This window comes from Pyxicephalus adspersus, chromosome 7 (assembly GCF_032062135.1).
Source record: "Pyxicephalus adspersus chromosome 7, UCB_Pads_2.0, whole genome shotgun sequence".
Classification (NCBI taxonomy): domain Eukaryota; kingdom Metazoa; phylum Chordata; class Amphibia; order Anura; family Pyxicephalidae; genus Pyxicephalus; species Pyxicephalus adspersus.
In genome coordinates, this window is record NC_092864.1 from 37,317,732 (window position 1) to 37,333,327 (window position 15,596).

At 40.8% G+C, this 15,596-nt stretch overlaps 1 protein-coding gene across 1 annotated transcript in view; it reads right to left on the bottom strand.

Moving 5' to 3' along the window:
• GTDC1 (glycosyltransferase like domain containing 1) overlaps positions 1-15,395 on the bottom strand; it is a 150,785-nt gene extending 135,390 nt beyond the window's left edge. Inside the window, exons 1-2 of the mRNA XM_072418120.1 lie at positions 15,329-15,395; positions 13,041-13,242 (exon numbers count right to left, since the gene is read on the bottom strand). Of these exons, the coding sequence (XP_072274221.1) occupies positions 13,041-13,219 (179 nt within the window). The 5' untranslated portion in view covers positions 13,220-13,242; positions 15,329-15,395. The remainder of the gene's footprint in view (positions 1-13,040; positions 13,243-15,328) is intronic.
• Positions 15,396-15,596: the final 201 nt, after the last annotated feature.

Consider the following 15,596-nt stretch of genomic DNA (forward strand, 5'->3'; position numbering starts at 1 on the left):
TCAATACATAAGACTAGGCATCAGGATGCACCATGCAGATGGGAAATTGAATTGCAGCCTCCAGAATGGCAGTTTGTTGTCATTTTGGACAGAATATGCAGAAAGGGAAAGATTTACTACATATACTGGCCTCCAATTTGAGCAATATGTTGAAATTCTATAAACACTGGCTGGTGATGTCACCGCTTGCATGATTGTTCCAGTTCTGTGACTCACCAGTTAGTGACGGTAAAGAAAAGAAGGAATGTCATAGAAGTAGGTGGAAAAATATACAAGCATTGAAGTATATCTTAACCCATAGAACAGTGTTTCTTAACCTTTTTTAACATAGAGGAACCCTTGAAAAAACTTTTGGGTCTTCAGGGAACCCCTACTATAATTACTATATCCAAAGCTCTCAGTACATTAACTTGGTGGTCATTGGGAAGATTGCCTATTACATTGCTGGCCTGAGAGGTGCAAATTGCTCATTGCTCAAGGAACCCCTAGCAACCTCCGGAGGAACCCTGGTTGGGAAACACTGCTATAGGGCAAACATGTAAAATATAGCAGCTTATCTGTCTTTAGATGTGGTGGCTTTCTATTTTTTTAAACAAACGTATGGCTACAAACTGCACTACTATGTTCAAGACCACTGTGTGGCTGCATAGAATAGCTCTTTGTTATACACACCTATATTGGGAAAAATCAGTGCTAAAGAAAGAAGCTGACAATCTGGGGCTGCACAAGGTCCCCTTCCTTAAAGCAGTCCTGCATTCTATGTGGGAATGCCAATGAATTGCCCACAACCTGCAGTGTTGAAAGAAAAGGAGAAAGCCAGCCCATGGAGGATCAAGGAAAAAGAAAAGTATACATGTTTTTCACTGATACCCTAGAGCAGTGTTCCTCAACCAGGGTTCTCCCAGAGATTGGTGGGGGTTCCCTGGGCAATGAGTATTTTGGACCACTTAAGTCAATTACCACTGGCACCAAAGATCTTTTCAGTTATCTGTAAGAGTAAAATTCTTCCCAATGCTCAGCAATGTAAAAGCCATTCATACCCCTGTCTGTCAAAATATTGTACTGTGAGCTGTGTATGGAGCAAGGAAAAAGATAAATATACATTCTTTTTATTGATACTCTAGAGCAGTGTTCCTTAACCAGGATTCTTCCAGTGATTTCTTGGGGTTCCTTGAGCAATGAGCTATTTGTGCCTCTCAAGTAACTTTACCTGACAATCTCTTTTGTGATCTGTAAGGGTGATATTCTTTCTTTCCTGCTACTAACCACCAAGCTAATGTACCGCAAGCTGTGGATGTAGTTATTCGAGCCATACCTCCTAATGAAATTGTCCTTTCTTGTTGCCATGCTGCTGAATACAACTCCGATCATGAGAAATTCATGGGAAATTCGCCATTGATCTCTTGGGTCCCCAGCTTCTCTCAACAGTTACTCCTGCTGACCTTCACATCACTGCCATCTCCTGTAATGGTGGAAGGTCAGCAAAAAAAATCAGAACTAAAGGGGACCCAGGAGAATGACATTCCAAAAGTGTCAAATTCCTATCAGATTTCACATGACGATTGCCCAGGATCAAAATAGAGCTCTGCAAGGTATTAAGAAGAAAATTAATTATTAAGCATTTACAAACTTCCTTAAAGGATAAGGTTTGATATAAAATCTTTAGAATAAAGACGGGCTCACTTTTAACGGAAAAAGCAACTGTCTAAATAAAAAGACATAAAAAGATGGCTGATCCTGGCAGGTCAGCCACAGTCAACACAAGCAACATTAATAACAATATTTATATTTAAGGGATCTGCAAAAATATGGATCCCTGCATGAAATGTTTCCAAAAACCTACCTCAGACCGAAACTTTATGCCTCATATTGAGAGATTTATTATACAAGGGGTCTGAATTTTTAACCAGTGGCTATTTTCCTACAAAAATCACTCACAAATTTCCACCAAGAAGATGGCAGGCTCTTCGTAACAAATCTCCATTTGTAGGAGTAAATATTGCCTTTTCCCCCTATCCCTTCCTGATTGTGGATCTCCATTAGCAAGAAGTGATATGCACATCATTCTGTGTTGTAACAACTCACTAGTAGTGTGTCATTTTCACCTCATCACCTCTTTCTGACACGTTGATCTTTGCACCTTTTTCATCAGAGTTCAATACCTTTTCCTCTATCCTAATGCTAACAGTATCACACCTTGACTGAACTATGTGATTCATTAACAGGCTCCTGCCTCTCAGTCTTTTGGACCCTTTGCTCGCTGGGATTAGGCGTCCATATGCCACCATACCTTTAATTTTCACTTTGCCATGCTATTGACACCACAGTTTAGCTGCAACTAAAACTATCAAAGTCTGTGCCCTAACGGTGATACATAATTAAAACATTAAAGCTCCTGATTTCCCCTTTCAGTGAAAAGAGACAGAAAACTGTGAAGTCGGAACAAAAATTCCTCCAATTTCCATACATTTAAAGGGGGGTTCATGTTGTTGCGTGAATTAAATAATGATAAAATAGGATTGAAGGGCATTGTGCTAATTCCTTAGGATCTGTAGATGGTGGAGATCCAAAGATGCTCCACACAACCCACCCCACCTCTGCCCTTTAATCTAACCTACGACTAATTCTATTAATTTCATGCTAATTTCAACCAGACAGATGGCACCCATATGAGACAAGTCTTAGCTTCATTTCACTTTAGAAGGGAAAAATGCCTCTCGTCATGGTCCTAAAGTGCTTGTACTGAAAGAGATAGGATGCAAGGTTAAAGGATCAGTTCACCTTTATACCACCATAAAACACTGCAAGGAAGGGATGAGATAAATATAAATAAATAGTGTTTATTTGTTCTGACAAACTGACCAGGAAAGTCAAAAAGTCAGTAGATCCTATCTGCATACCTGCATGTACTTTAAGGCCTCCTTTCAAGCTGAAAACTGTTCTGTTAGCCATTCCCAGCCACCTATCTTTAACTAATATGCTATCCACAGAGTTTGACAATGACTTTGTCATGAGGTGCAGTTCTACTTCCAGAGGAGAAAAAGTAACAGAATGACCGAGAGTGACTTGTCATTTTCAAGAACAGCACAGTGGGCAACCACAACCACAGCTATGTGCAAATTCGTGCACAAAATGGTTTCTATATGCTCCTATTCAGTTAAAAAGGAGTGTTTGAGAGCATGGAGGAGCCGATGATAAAATACTGCAGACAACATTAAGTCTGATATGGCTTCCAGGTAAAGACGCTATGAAAACCACTATGTTTCCTTAACTACCTGAAAAGACTCTCTCAGTTGACCCTCCCAATGTGGTGGTCAATGTAAAGAATCCCTCTTACATTGCTGGTCAGTGGGAAGGTTTGCACCCTTACAGGATCATTGGAGTTAGCTGTAACTGACCTGAAAGGCACAAATTACTCATGCCTCAAGGAACCCCTAGCAACATCTAGAAGAACACCTCAGGGATCCACAGAACCTTGGTTGAGAAACACTGGGTCAGTAAACAAGCCTGGGTAAGTGGGCTGTGTGAAAGCACGGTTATTTTTCATAGTTACATAGTTCCATAGTAGGTTAGGTTGAAAAAAGACATAATGCCATCAAGATCAACCACTAGGGAAATAAATATACCCCAGATATAAAACCCTATATATAAGACAGTTATCTGTTGGTCCAGTAAAATAAAATAAAGTAAAATAAAATAAAGCATTTTAACTTTCAATATCCTTTGAGTTTATTAAGCTGAGTTTTATCTAAGCACTATGGCTACATTTGGAAAGCTTTTCTCTGTGTTCCTGGGTACTGAAGTGCTTTGTACCATGGATCAGGCTGACATTCCCAGACTTAGATTTAACGGCAAAGTATTCCTAGACAGCTGGCATGTACCTTTAACCGCCACTTCTCCCAGCACTGCTCATCAGAGCCCCCTCCTTGCGGTGTAACACGCTTGCAGTTTGTCTTTAAAAATAAACTTTTCAGGCTTCAGGGAGTAAATGCGGCAGAACACTTCCCTGGGGGATATTTTAAGGGCTGGAGGTTTGTTACAAATAATATCTTTTCTCCATATGAAGTCACCTGGGGGGCAGGATACAATGTTACACAGTATTTTTATTTGTAGGAGATAAGCTATCGCAGCTATTAGGAGTATAAACTTGAAGCTACGTTGCAATGAATCGCCTGCCAGCGCCATCGGCCTCACAGATTCAGCTCCTGGGAAGGGAAAAGGGGTGGGGGTGCATTTTGCTGTGGCTAAATGCTTTGGAAAAGGGAAATTCAAGGTGGATGCTGGAGGTTTTACATGCAAGAGACAAGCACAAAGGCAGAAATAGAGATCGCACATAATTCTGTAATGAAATCATACACAATAAACAAGAAGTACAATATTTAAATGAATGTGTAAGGCTGTTTTTCTGACTGACGATGTAAAAAGATAAATCTTAGGAAGTTGTTTTCTTTACTGTAAATGCCTCTTTTAATATTAATAAAGAGCAATATAAGGTAAAAAGTGAACCCAATCAAGCAATTCTTTGTCTCTGAACCTTATGGACTGGAGGCAGGGAGGGCCCCAGGAGTCTGACAGACTTCTGATGTCAGTGTTCTCCCCAGCCCCTTTTAGCCGGGTTCACCACCCGGCACTTTTTAGTAACCACCAGGCTGTTTTTTTCCAATAGACCCCCAATGCGGCTCAATGCATGTAGGGATGGATAACAACATAACATACTGAATATTGACAGTACAGTGCAGTATTCTACACTGTATACCATTGCAAAGCAAGGACTTTAGAAGATACTTATTACATTAAGTCAAAGTGACTTGGTTACTGGGCCCTGTTCTTACCTGGCATGATGGCTATGCATTACCAGAACCATATCCCTGCCCAGGGAAAGTGTCTGCTATGGCTAATGAACCACTCTGAAAGTGCGTTCGTTAACACAGGACACATATGTAAAATATGTATTGTTTAATAATGCACACGGTTTATGTTACATGTCAACGTATGTGGCATCAAGGCAGCCCATTCAAAATGAATACGCTACCAACACTTATCAACCTAGACCTAAGTAGGGAAAAATAGGGAGCAAAACAAATTTTTTGGGAAAGTTTTCTTAACCTTTAAATTATGTTCCATGGTAATGTGTGTTGCATCAAGGCAGCCCATTCAAGATAAATAGGCTGCCAACACTTATCAACTTACAATTGTATGACCCTTTTTTTTGTAGTGCAAAGCACCACAACATACTGCCCTGGGATGCCATGTAAAGCAGCACTTTGGCGACACAGGTACAGTATCACAATGTATGTTATGTGCACTGTGAAGTGACCACAATACAGAAGTGTAAATCAGGCCTAAAGGTGACGTTATCCTTTAAATCATTGGAATTCAGAACCCAGTCTAGACCTATGTAGTGGGGTTAGGAGCGAAAAGGTAAAGAATTTGTGGGAAAGTTTCCTTAACCTTTGAATTATATCTTAATAGAAGTTTTTTTACTTGCACAATGCTGAATATTTTTGAGCTACACCCATAAAGGAAAACTGTTTCTCACACATGGAGGAAGTGTGTGTCGCCTTATCAAACATTCTGCCTTTCACATTTTTAAAATAGGTAATACAATAAAATGAACCTGAATGACCAATGAGGGCAGCAAAGTCAGTTATTCTTTCAAATGCTTTCATATATGAGGTCTGTCGCATTCTTTTTTTTTTTTTTCCGTACTCATTCAAGTCAGCAGCACCTTCAGTCGCAAAGATAAATGTCTAGAACTAAAAGCTGTCTGGATGTCATTAGCGATGGATCAAACAGGTGGCCCATGTTCTTGTGTTGAAAACAAAATGGTCGAGCTTTAAGCTGGAGGAAATGAGATAATTATCCTCATGAAGACATACACGTCGGAGTAGCCTCTCAAGGATTTGCTATGCTTTCTTGAAACTTTTGTCTGCGCAGCATGCTCACAGGTTAAACATCTCCCAGATAGGTCAGATAATGAGGTGAAATCATAGAATGTGTAGAACAAGTTCAGTATGTGGTGATGAAAGAGGTACAGATCGGTTCACAGGCTGGAGCCACGTACCTGGGACCCAGTAAGTTGATATGTGAGAGCATGTTGGACACACCTGTTCAGAAAAGGCTGAAGCATCAATCAAAATTAACACCGTTTAAGTCAATTTTGGCTTCCTGTCTCAGGCTAGGTCATCAAGGACAGATGGTCGTAGTCTGGGAGAAAGACAATTTGAAAGCCAGTACTCAGATGATTAACTGGAAGGAAATATCAGGTTCTGTAGAAATCTGCATTGGCATACTAAATAATAAATTGTGCAGATTACAGGGAAGTGTAATATATAATTAATTGATCAAATCTGCAATAAAGAGACATCTTGCCAGTTTTGCTTTGGGATCTAAGGCTGTGATAGGTCAAATGTGGCCTTAAGGGGGCATCGCAATGATGCCTAAGAGGGTAGAAGGCCTCGCTACCTATTTTTTAATCATCTGGGCCCCTTTGTAAAGTTTCCAGGATTTATTTTTTTTGTTAAAAAATTAAAAAAAAAAGCAGACACCAAAAAAGAAACCTATGTATTTTTTTTAATATTCCAGAACTTTGCCATACAAATTTTCTCCAGAAATAAATATATTGCATGATTCTATATACAACCTTTGAAAAATGAATCACATAACCCATACCCATTAATTACATGACCATAACCCATTACAGGATCCTGAGGTTGCTGCTCCCAATGGCAGATCCATAGTCAATGAATAGGGGAGGTAGTACCTCCCACTGCCTCCAGCTGTCAAATGGGCAGACGCTGGTTATTATTGTTATTACACAGTATTTGTATATCACTGACATATTAGGCAGAGCTGTACAAAGTCCATAGCCATGTCACTAGCTGTCCCTCAAAGGAGCTGACAATCTAATGTCCCTACCATAGTCTTATGTCTTATCACAGTCTAAGGTCAATTTTTGGGGGAAGCTAATTACCTTAACTATATGTTTTTAGAATGTAGGAGGAAACCCACGCAAACACAGGGTGAAACTGCAAACTCCATGCAGAACCATAACTGGGGTGTCAGTGTGATCCCATAGCAGGCTCGAACCTGCTCTTCATCTAAGTGCAACCTTAACGCACACCCTGCACCAAAAATTTAAAGTACAGATTTCTCTTTTTGATTTTTCATTACCAGCCTTTGTCAATATACTTGAAAGGGGAAAAAGGTGTGACAAATTACTTTAAGGATTATGATGTTTTACCTAGACTTTTTTTTTCTCCAGAATTTTTCAAGGGGCAGGAGGGGGTTGACTGTGAAAAAACGGACATTGTTTAGAAGTGCAAAGTCAGCTTTAAAGTGTACCTTGCATCAAAATGCTGACCTCTGGCCTCCAGATGTGGTGTGTATGTTGTAGGCCAGGGCACTTGAAAGTCTTTAGCAGCTCAATAATCCAGCAATGGGAAGCTTCTGTGTAGCTGCTAATCACATACAAGTTAGGGCTCCTGTAATCTCCCATGCCTCTGAATGTTTTATTTTCATGGACCTCCAATGCAGGGGTAGTTTTTACTCCAACCGCTCACTTATGTATTGTTTTATTCCCACTTATCTCTAAAACAGGTATAAATTTTACTCTCATTGACTTCCTCATTTACTTCTCATTTTTTGCTCCCACCAATCTCCAACACATCACGTTGCCCAGCCCACCAACATGTTGACGGGCAGAAAAATGTTTAAAGCAACAATATGTTCCATTTATAGTAAAATCCACAATCAGGCAGCTCATTACTGTAGACAGGCGATGTCCCCTCTGCAATAATCCCTTCAACCTGCCTGATCGCTTCGGGTATCTGTTAAAAAAGCTAAGCTGCACATGCCTGGAATGAATAAACGTCATCCTAGCCCAGCCGAAGATCATCTTCAGGCAAAGAAAAAAGTAAAAGATGGCGGCACCCTGCGAGGGAATGGGGACAGGTGAGTAGTGTGGGTTTAGTTCGGCTTTAACTATTGTTATTATTATTACACATTATTATATGTAGTGCTGGCAAATTACACAGTGTTTTACAAAGTCCATAGTCATGTCACTAATTTTCCCTCAAATGGGCTCACAATCTAATGTCCCTACCATAGTCATATGTCACTACCACAGTGTAATGTCAGTTTTAGAGGGAAGCCAATCACCTACTTGCGTGTTTTTGGGATGTGGGAGGTAACCGGAGTACCGTAAGGAAACCCACGCAAACACAGGGGGAACCTGCAAACTCCATAGTGTCCTGTCTGAGATTCGAACCTGGGACCTAGCGCTGCAAAGACCAGAGTCCTAACCACTGAGCCACCATACTGCCCAGCTATGAGAATCCCCAGTTCTAACACTCCCCCACCCTACTCAATACAGTAAACAGTTCTATGTTTTTTTAAATATATACCATTCCCAGAATTGTACAAAGAGTTGAAATCAAAGTTCAGGGAATATTACAGCATTAAACTGCATATTTTTGATGTTAAAGCAGCCAAATCACTGACATCAAATGTTAGATTAAATCAGAGTCAGAAAACACAACAGATACCCATTAAGATAAATTTATAACACAGGACAGTTTAGCAGCGTGCTAGATTCTGTGTTTTGTGGGATCTCTTTTCTGAGTAAAATGTAGGTAATCCAATGAATTACAATTAAATTATGTTAGGTCAATGTAATTTAAGTTTAACTAATGGGGTGTGTGTCTGTGAGTAATGTCTGATTAGCTTATTACAGGCAGTACAGGATGTCTTGTGATGCCGACCTTGAGGATGGCGATAACCTTGTGATACGCTGGAGGACACGGCACAGATTAAAGTACATGCCAGAACATTTTTAGAGACATGTCAAAAATGCCTGTTAACTTCTACAAGCAGAAGCTTGGAGACTTCAGCCAGACCTTCACACGAAATGCACATATTGTATACATTTCAGACCAAATTCATTCGATGCAGTTATGACACGGAGACACAGAGGTGTAATTTACAATACTAGGAATGAGTATCATTTCCCGTATAAATGAAATGTCTACAGTACTACAGGCTGTCTGAGATCTTTTCAATAGAAACTTTTTTACGCGGTTATTGTTCTTGTTAAAGCTGCTTTCTGGGCTTGCCATCTATTCTTCTGCAGCCTTGCTAACTGATCATTGGGAGCACACAAACACCCTTTTTACCCAACTAAAGCTGCATTTATGTGATGATCCAGTCACAAATGCTTCCGTCTTATATTTATAGGAGAGGAGGGTCTTCTTCTGTTGTCCCATTGTAACCTGCATGATATGGACACTTCCTATTGTTGGTCTGATTGCAGGGTTCTTTCAAGATTCAGGCGAGGAGTCTGCAAATGTAATATCAGAGCAAGGGGACTGTTGTGGCTTGGGCAGCACAGGCACATCTTGTTGTGGAATTGGTGTTCTCTTCTCCCTGGGAAACTGCACTGGCAATTGGATTTAGGTGATCATGCCTCACAGAGCAGGTTAGGTTAAAAACAAATATGTAATCCATTGCAGCTTACCCTACATGTTCTGACTGCATTCCTTTCTTTTCTGAATGTACAGAACACTTGCTATTCCTTCCAGAAAACCAGAATCATTGTAACTAACTGTGCACTGAACTAAAATCTCAACATATGTTATCAGCCCTGCAGAAGATGCCTTCAACCAATGTCATAAAGCTGAGGAGTATGGGAGATGTTAGCAGTCCAGGTCTGAAGGGCTGTCTGCGGTCACAATGCTGTTGTCCATAGGTACAATGGATTGAGTGTGGTCACACTAGGGCAGGAAATGTATTGCTGGAGTAAAAAAGGTAAGAAAATAAGCCTAATACAGCTATCCCATCCAAGAAGTAATAACATGAGAGCTCAGATAAAATTTACAGACCAACTCCAGAGTCTGTCTTAAAATGGGCACTGTAACCTTTCCAATTCAGAACAAAGCCCTTCCTCCTTTTGTATCGTCTTACCTGTACTACCTTACGGCTTGTTGCTCCTCAGCATACCTGGAGACTGCCCAGCATGTCTAAAGCTGCGTACACACGGCAAATTTTTCTCGCCCGATAATCGGCATCGGCCAATTATCGGGCGAAAATCTGCCGTGTGTACAGTCGGTCGTCGTCCATCGTCCGACGACCGTCCTGGCGGATCCATGGACGATGGACGACGACCGATCCTAATGAAAGGGAAGGGGAGAGCGCGCAGTAGGGTGCCGCTCCGTCGCTCTCCCCCTCCCCTCTCCATAGAGCATGAACGGTGCTGTATGTACAGCATCGTTCATGCATCTTGAAGTCTTTTCTCGTTGGAAAGGATCGTGAAAGATCCTTTCCAACGAGAAAAATTGCAGGTGTGTACGCAGCTTAAGTATGGGGAAGTATGAGACCTGCTCCCATATGAGGGTGCTGATGCCGACCAGCCAATCTTTTTGCCCAAGCTGTATTACATGAGAAGGAGTAATGTGTATCTCCCCTACTATTGTGTGGTAATTCTCCCACCTCCTGGATTGTAAGCTCTTCAGGGCAGGGTCCTCTCCTCCTGTATCACTGTCTGTATTTGTCTGTCATTTGCAACCCTATTTAATGTACAGCACTGCTTAATACGTTGGCGCTATATAAATCATGTTTAATAATAATTTAACAATAATAATGTCACTGTGTCGCTGTTACAGGAATAGGAATCTGAGAGGTCACAGGAAAGGTGAGCATAAGGCGGTCAGGAGAGGTCTTTTCCAGAGACACTTTATGTGTTTTATTTTGCATGGGTAAGACAGGCAAAATCCAAGCCTTGTCTATATTGTGCACCTAGAAGACAGGGGACCTGGCATTGGACTGTTAAATAATAAGAATGGGGTTTAAGCTTTATAGCCTGACGCTTGTCATCTGCCTGTGGTCACCGCTAATCGTGTGTATCCTGTGTAGGTGCCCATTTTTAAAGGTTTGGAACCCTGAGATTTCCCAGCAACTTTAGAGAAGGTCCAGTAATGTCATTTTTTTTAGTCAAATCCAATGGAAGGATTTGTGCTGCATTTTTTTCATTACTTTTTTTATGCAAAGTTTGCTTTAAAAATCAATGTGAGTTCTATATATGGAACAGATTTTGGTATAGTTCTTATTCTTCAATGCACTACACGACTCAAATCATGTGGTCCCCAGTCACAGCTACAGCACACATTTTAGGCACACTGCCTGCTTTACCACATGACAGACAAGTAACCCTAAACCCTGGGTCACATCTACAGATGGTACATTACAGACCTGATGCCACTCACAACATTTTACAGCTCATGTTCAAAAAACTAATTTTAATCTAGTTCTGTAGCCTGTAATAAAATCAAATATTCAATAAAAACCAATTGCCCTCTTTTACAATGCAGTGTTGTCATTCTAACAAATTTCTGATACTTTGGCTGAAGTTGTTCATGAATCCTAAAAATATATGGTGCTTTTGGAGGAATGACCTTTAATGATCCAATGAGCAGGTAGGTGACACAGGAAGTGCTGGGAATAGTGTCAATTGACCTGATTTACTAAAGCCCATCAAGACTGGAGAGGATAGACTACCGTGGGGGAATCTGGGTGCCCAGCAAACCTGGAAAGGATTTAATGTTAGTTAGCAAATGCTTTCAATCCTGGACCAGATCCATTCCAAGTTTGCTGGATCATACAGGTTCATACAGATAGTCTCTCTTCTCCAGACTTGAATAGCTTTAATAAATCATGCCCTATGTGTCCCTGCTCTTGGCCATCACAAGATACAAAGATCTACAAGTCATATGGCTAATAAAGCAGATTATTTATTGTAAGGGTGGTAGGCTCAACTGGCAGTGGCAAAATGTCAAACAGCATGGGATGGAAACACCCAGAAAATGTAACCGCAGCAAGTCTATATTAAAAAACAAAAGACCTTCTCATTCAAGCCACTATCTAAATGATAATTAGCATGGTGTCCCCTAATGGGTTCCTCAAAACAAGTAAGCATGTGTAACTTTTAAATGTTCTCTCAGTAGTCAGCCTTTCACTGAACAGCAGTCCCCTACATGTCATAACTTTACTTCCAGCACTGCAGTAGACATAACTGCATATTACAGCCCAATAGACTTTTACAGGGCTGATATATGGATCTGCATCTGGTGCTTTTTGTGACCCAAAACATCATCTGATTTTTAAACAAGTCATAAAAGTAGATAAAGAAAAGCAAAACAAATGAAACAAAAGTTGTTATATTTAGTCATGTGCTCATGGAAAAAGTAAATGAATGATGCTCACAGTATTTGGTGTGACCTCCTTGTGCAGCAATAACTGCAACTAAATGTTTGCTGTAACTGTTGATCAGTCCTGCACATCAACTCCAGCCATATCCCCCTATTAAGGTCAGGACTTTGGCCATTCCAGAATATTCACTTTATTCTTCTTTACCAATTTTTAGTAAAAATACTTGTGTGTTTAGGATCATTTGTTTAACTAGGTTTTCTACATCTGATTTTAGAACTTGTTTGAAAATAAGATAATGTTTTAGGTTGCATTATTATAGAAATATAGGAAATTTTTAAGGGTTCACAAACTTTCAAGCACCACTGTATGGGTCTGTGTTTTTAAAGCTCTTCAAGATTGGAGAAGTAAGACTATTGTGGGTAAAACCTGGGTAATCCAGCGAACTTGGAATACTAAACATTTGCCAAACGATAGCAAATGATTTAAAGAATTATACTCCTGGTTTGATGGATCACCCACGTTCTCCCACGACAGTCTATCTTCTCAAGTCCTGAAGAACATTAATGTCTATATGTCTACCAGCCCCATAGACGTTTGTTGGATTGTAATACACAGGCGCATCTTCTCCAGAGCTAGAATGTAACCAAAGAGGGAACCACAACCTGTCGAAATCTCAGTAGGTGCGCTTCTCCAAGATCATTACCTTAGGTAATAGGAAAGGGACTAAACGTGATAATTTCAAAACACAAAAGATACTTTGAAGTTAGAAACTAAAACAAAGAATGTTTGGGTAAATCCTCTGCCCAAAATTTTTAGTTTTATCAGTGATGTACCATTACCTGTAGGTGTCGCTGGGCGGGACAGCTTGCATAAAGTATAGTGCAGAGGTGCGCGCCCTCCAATGCCATTTCTTAGCAGAGAGGCTGTACAGAACACAATCTTCGATTTCATCCTTTAGGTTGTCCATCAGCTGCTTGTGGGAGCCTCCATAAAAGGCCTCTATCAGAAGGATGCTCATTTTAAAATATCCCTTGTCTTCTGCTGGCTCCGAAAAAAAAGATAAATAGGGATTATCACTATGTATGCCTGATCCTTAGTGGAAATTACACTGCAGAATTAAAGCTGAACTCCCTGCTAAATACATATGAAATGTACATATTTAGGCAGGATTTGTATTTCTGCCTGAATATTAACATTTCATGTGTATGCTGAAGTGTTCATGTACAGAAGACTTGCTGTCATTTTTATCAGTCAAAAATGTGCCGCAGTGCAAGGGTTAAACTGCAGCTTATAGATGTCAAAGGACAAATGTAGAAACGTCCTTTTAGTAATCCTGATGACCAATTGATATATAGAAGGGACAATAATGTCATTACTTGTGTTTGCCAGGAACACTCATCTGTGTCCCCCTCTGAAACTAGTTTCAGTTTGATACTATAGGCTGGACTTCAGGACCAAACCCCTCCTGTCCTAAAAGTTTCCTATGGCCCCTTAAATTGGACTAAAAGGGACCCTGAAGTTTAGCCCTTGTTAATAAACTAAAACTAGATATGCCCCAACATCCACAAAGCTAGGAAGGGACCCTAAGGGCCAATTTACACCCATCTGTTCCATCACATTGTGGTGAGATTAATTTCTAAAGCCACCCCAATGCAGTAAATCCATGCACTTCCCACATATAAGTTTTCCAGTGCACCACAAGGCATAGTAATGCATTAGTGTAAATTGTGGTGATCAGTGCCAAAAAAAAACTATGCAAGTCTGTGTTTTTTTCTGGTGTATTATCAGCTTACTAATCTAAATGGGTCCTGTCACTAACCTTAACAACTTCACAGAAAAATCAACTATTGTGTGATACTTCCCCCTCCTCTTAGGTTGTAAGCTCTTTGGGGCCAGGTCCTCCCCTCCACTATATGTATCTGTCATAGGCAACCCCTAATGTACACTGCTGTATATTATGTTGGCGCTATATAAATACTGTTTAATAATAATAATGTTTACTTGCAGTGTTTTTTCATCCCATCCTATCCAGTAGATTTTTTATAGTGAATGCTTTGCACATCACAGCCTTCTTCTCTTCTGGAAGTGTCTTATTACTCTGCATGCTGGACCAGCTCCTCAGGGGAGGAGCAAGAGAATAGCTGAGCTATTAACGAGGAGCCAAGATGTGATGTCAGCATCTGTCAAATCCCTCTGTCATCTTAGATGTGATGCTCCTTTTGGATGTCTATGTTTTACAGGTATGGCTGCCTTACATTTAATGCAGATATAATCTAATGGAAGGATTGGGCCCCATGACATCTATCCATTGCAGGACATTTTGGTAATAGAGCCTTACATGTTACCACAATGCCCCATGCACATTTCAGTCCATTGCAGTCTTTTATCACAAATGGCTAATGTGCTGCAGCACAATGCATGGTGGCGTGCTGTGGGTTGCAGGAGCTAAAAAATTGCCTTGTCCATGTTTATTTTCCATTCTGCATTGGTTAGTAGCCAAGGCATTCATTTAAATAGCCCACAACCTATCCATTGCAATGCAGATGTAATGGACCCTTTGGCCTTGTTTGAGAAGTGTGTTGCAGAAATGCACATCCCATGCGTCGCTGCACTGCATTGCCATTTAATAATATTACTATTGAGTGATACTTCCCCCACCTTCTAGATTGTAAGCTCTTCTGTACAGGATCCTCTCCTCCTTCTGTGTCACTGTCTGTATCTATCTGTCATTTGCAACACCTATTTATTGTACAGCGCTGTGTAATATGTTGGCGCTATTAGAAAAATTATTTGATGCCCCAAATGCACCTTACTATTGCATTGCTGTACATTCTGCATGCAGGCTCTCTTCCATGCATTGCAGTGCATTAGCTGAATAGGTTGCAAACATAATGCCAATGTGACTTTATTAAAACACAGGCCTTGAATGCTATTATTTGGTGGTGGGTAAGCTGAGATTCTACTTAAACAGTCCCAGAATGCCCTCAACTCTTATGAACTGCATTCCCCCAAGCAGCTACACCGCCAGTCCATTATACATTACACTATCAGTTCTATACACAGCCTGGCTGAGAATTGTAGTGCCTCTGACACTGCTGCATAACAACACGTTGCGGCACTGACATACCACGTGATACAGCCCGAAAGGAAGACACAAGGACGCTGCTACCTTACCGCGCGTGCGTCCTCCTCGCTGTAACCCCGCCTACCGTGATACGCGAGTAGGACGTCACTTTACAAACCAAGTTTTGGAATGGAATGGGCGTGACAACAAGGGGAAACGTCACATGACGGGGCGTGACTAATCGCTGGTCGGCGACTGGGTGACGTCATCAGAGCAGCTGTGCAGAGGGGTCAGATAGGGGCAAAGAGCTGCATGGAGTGTGAATGCTCAG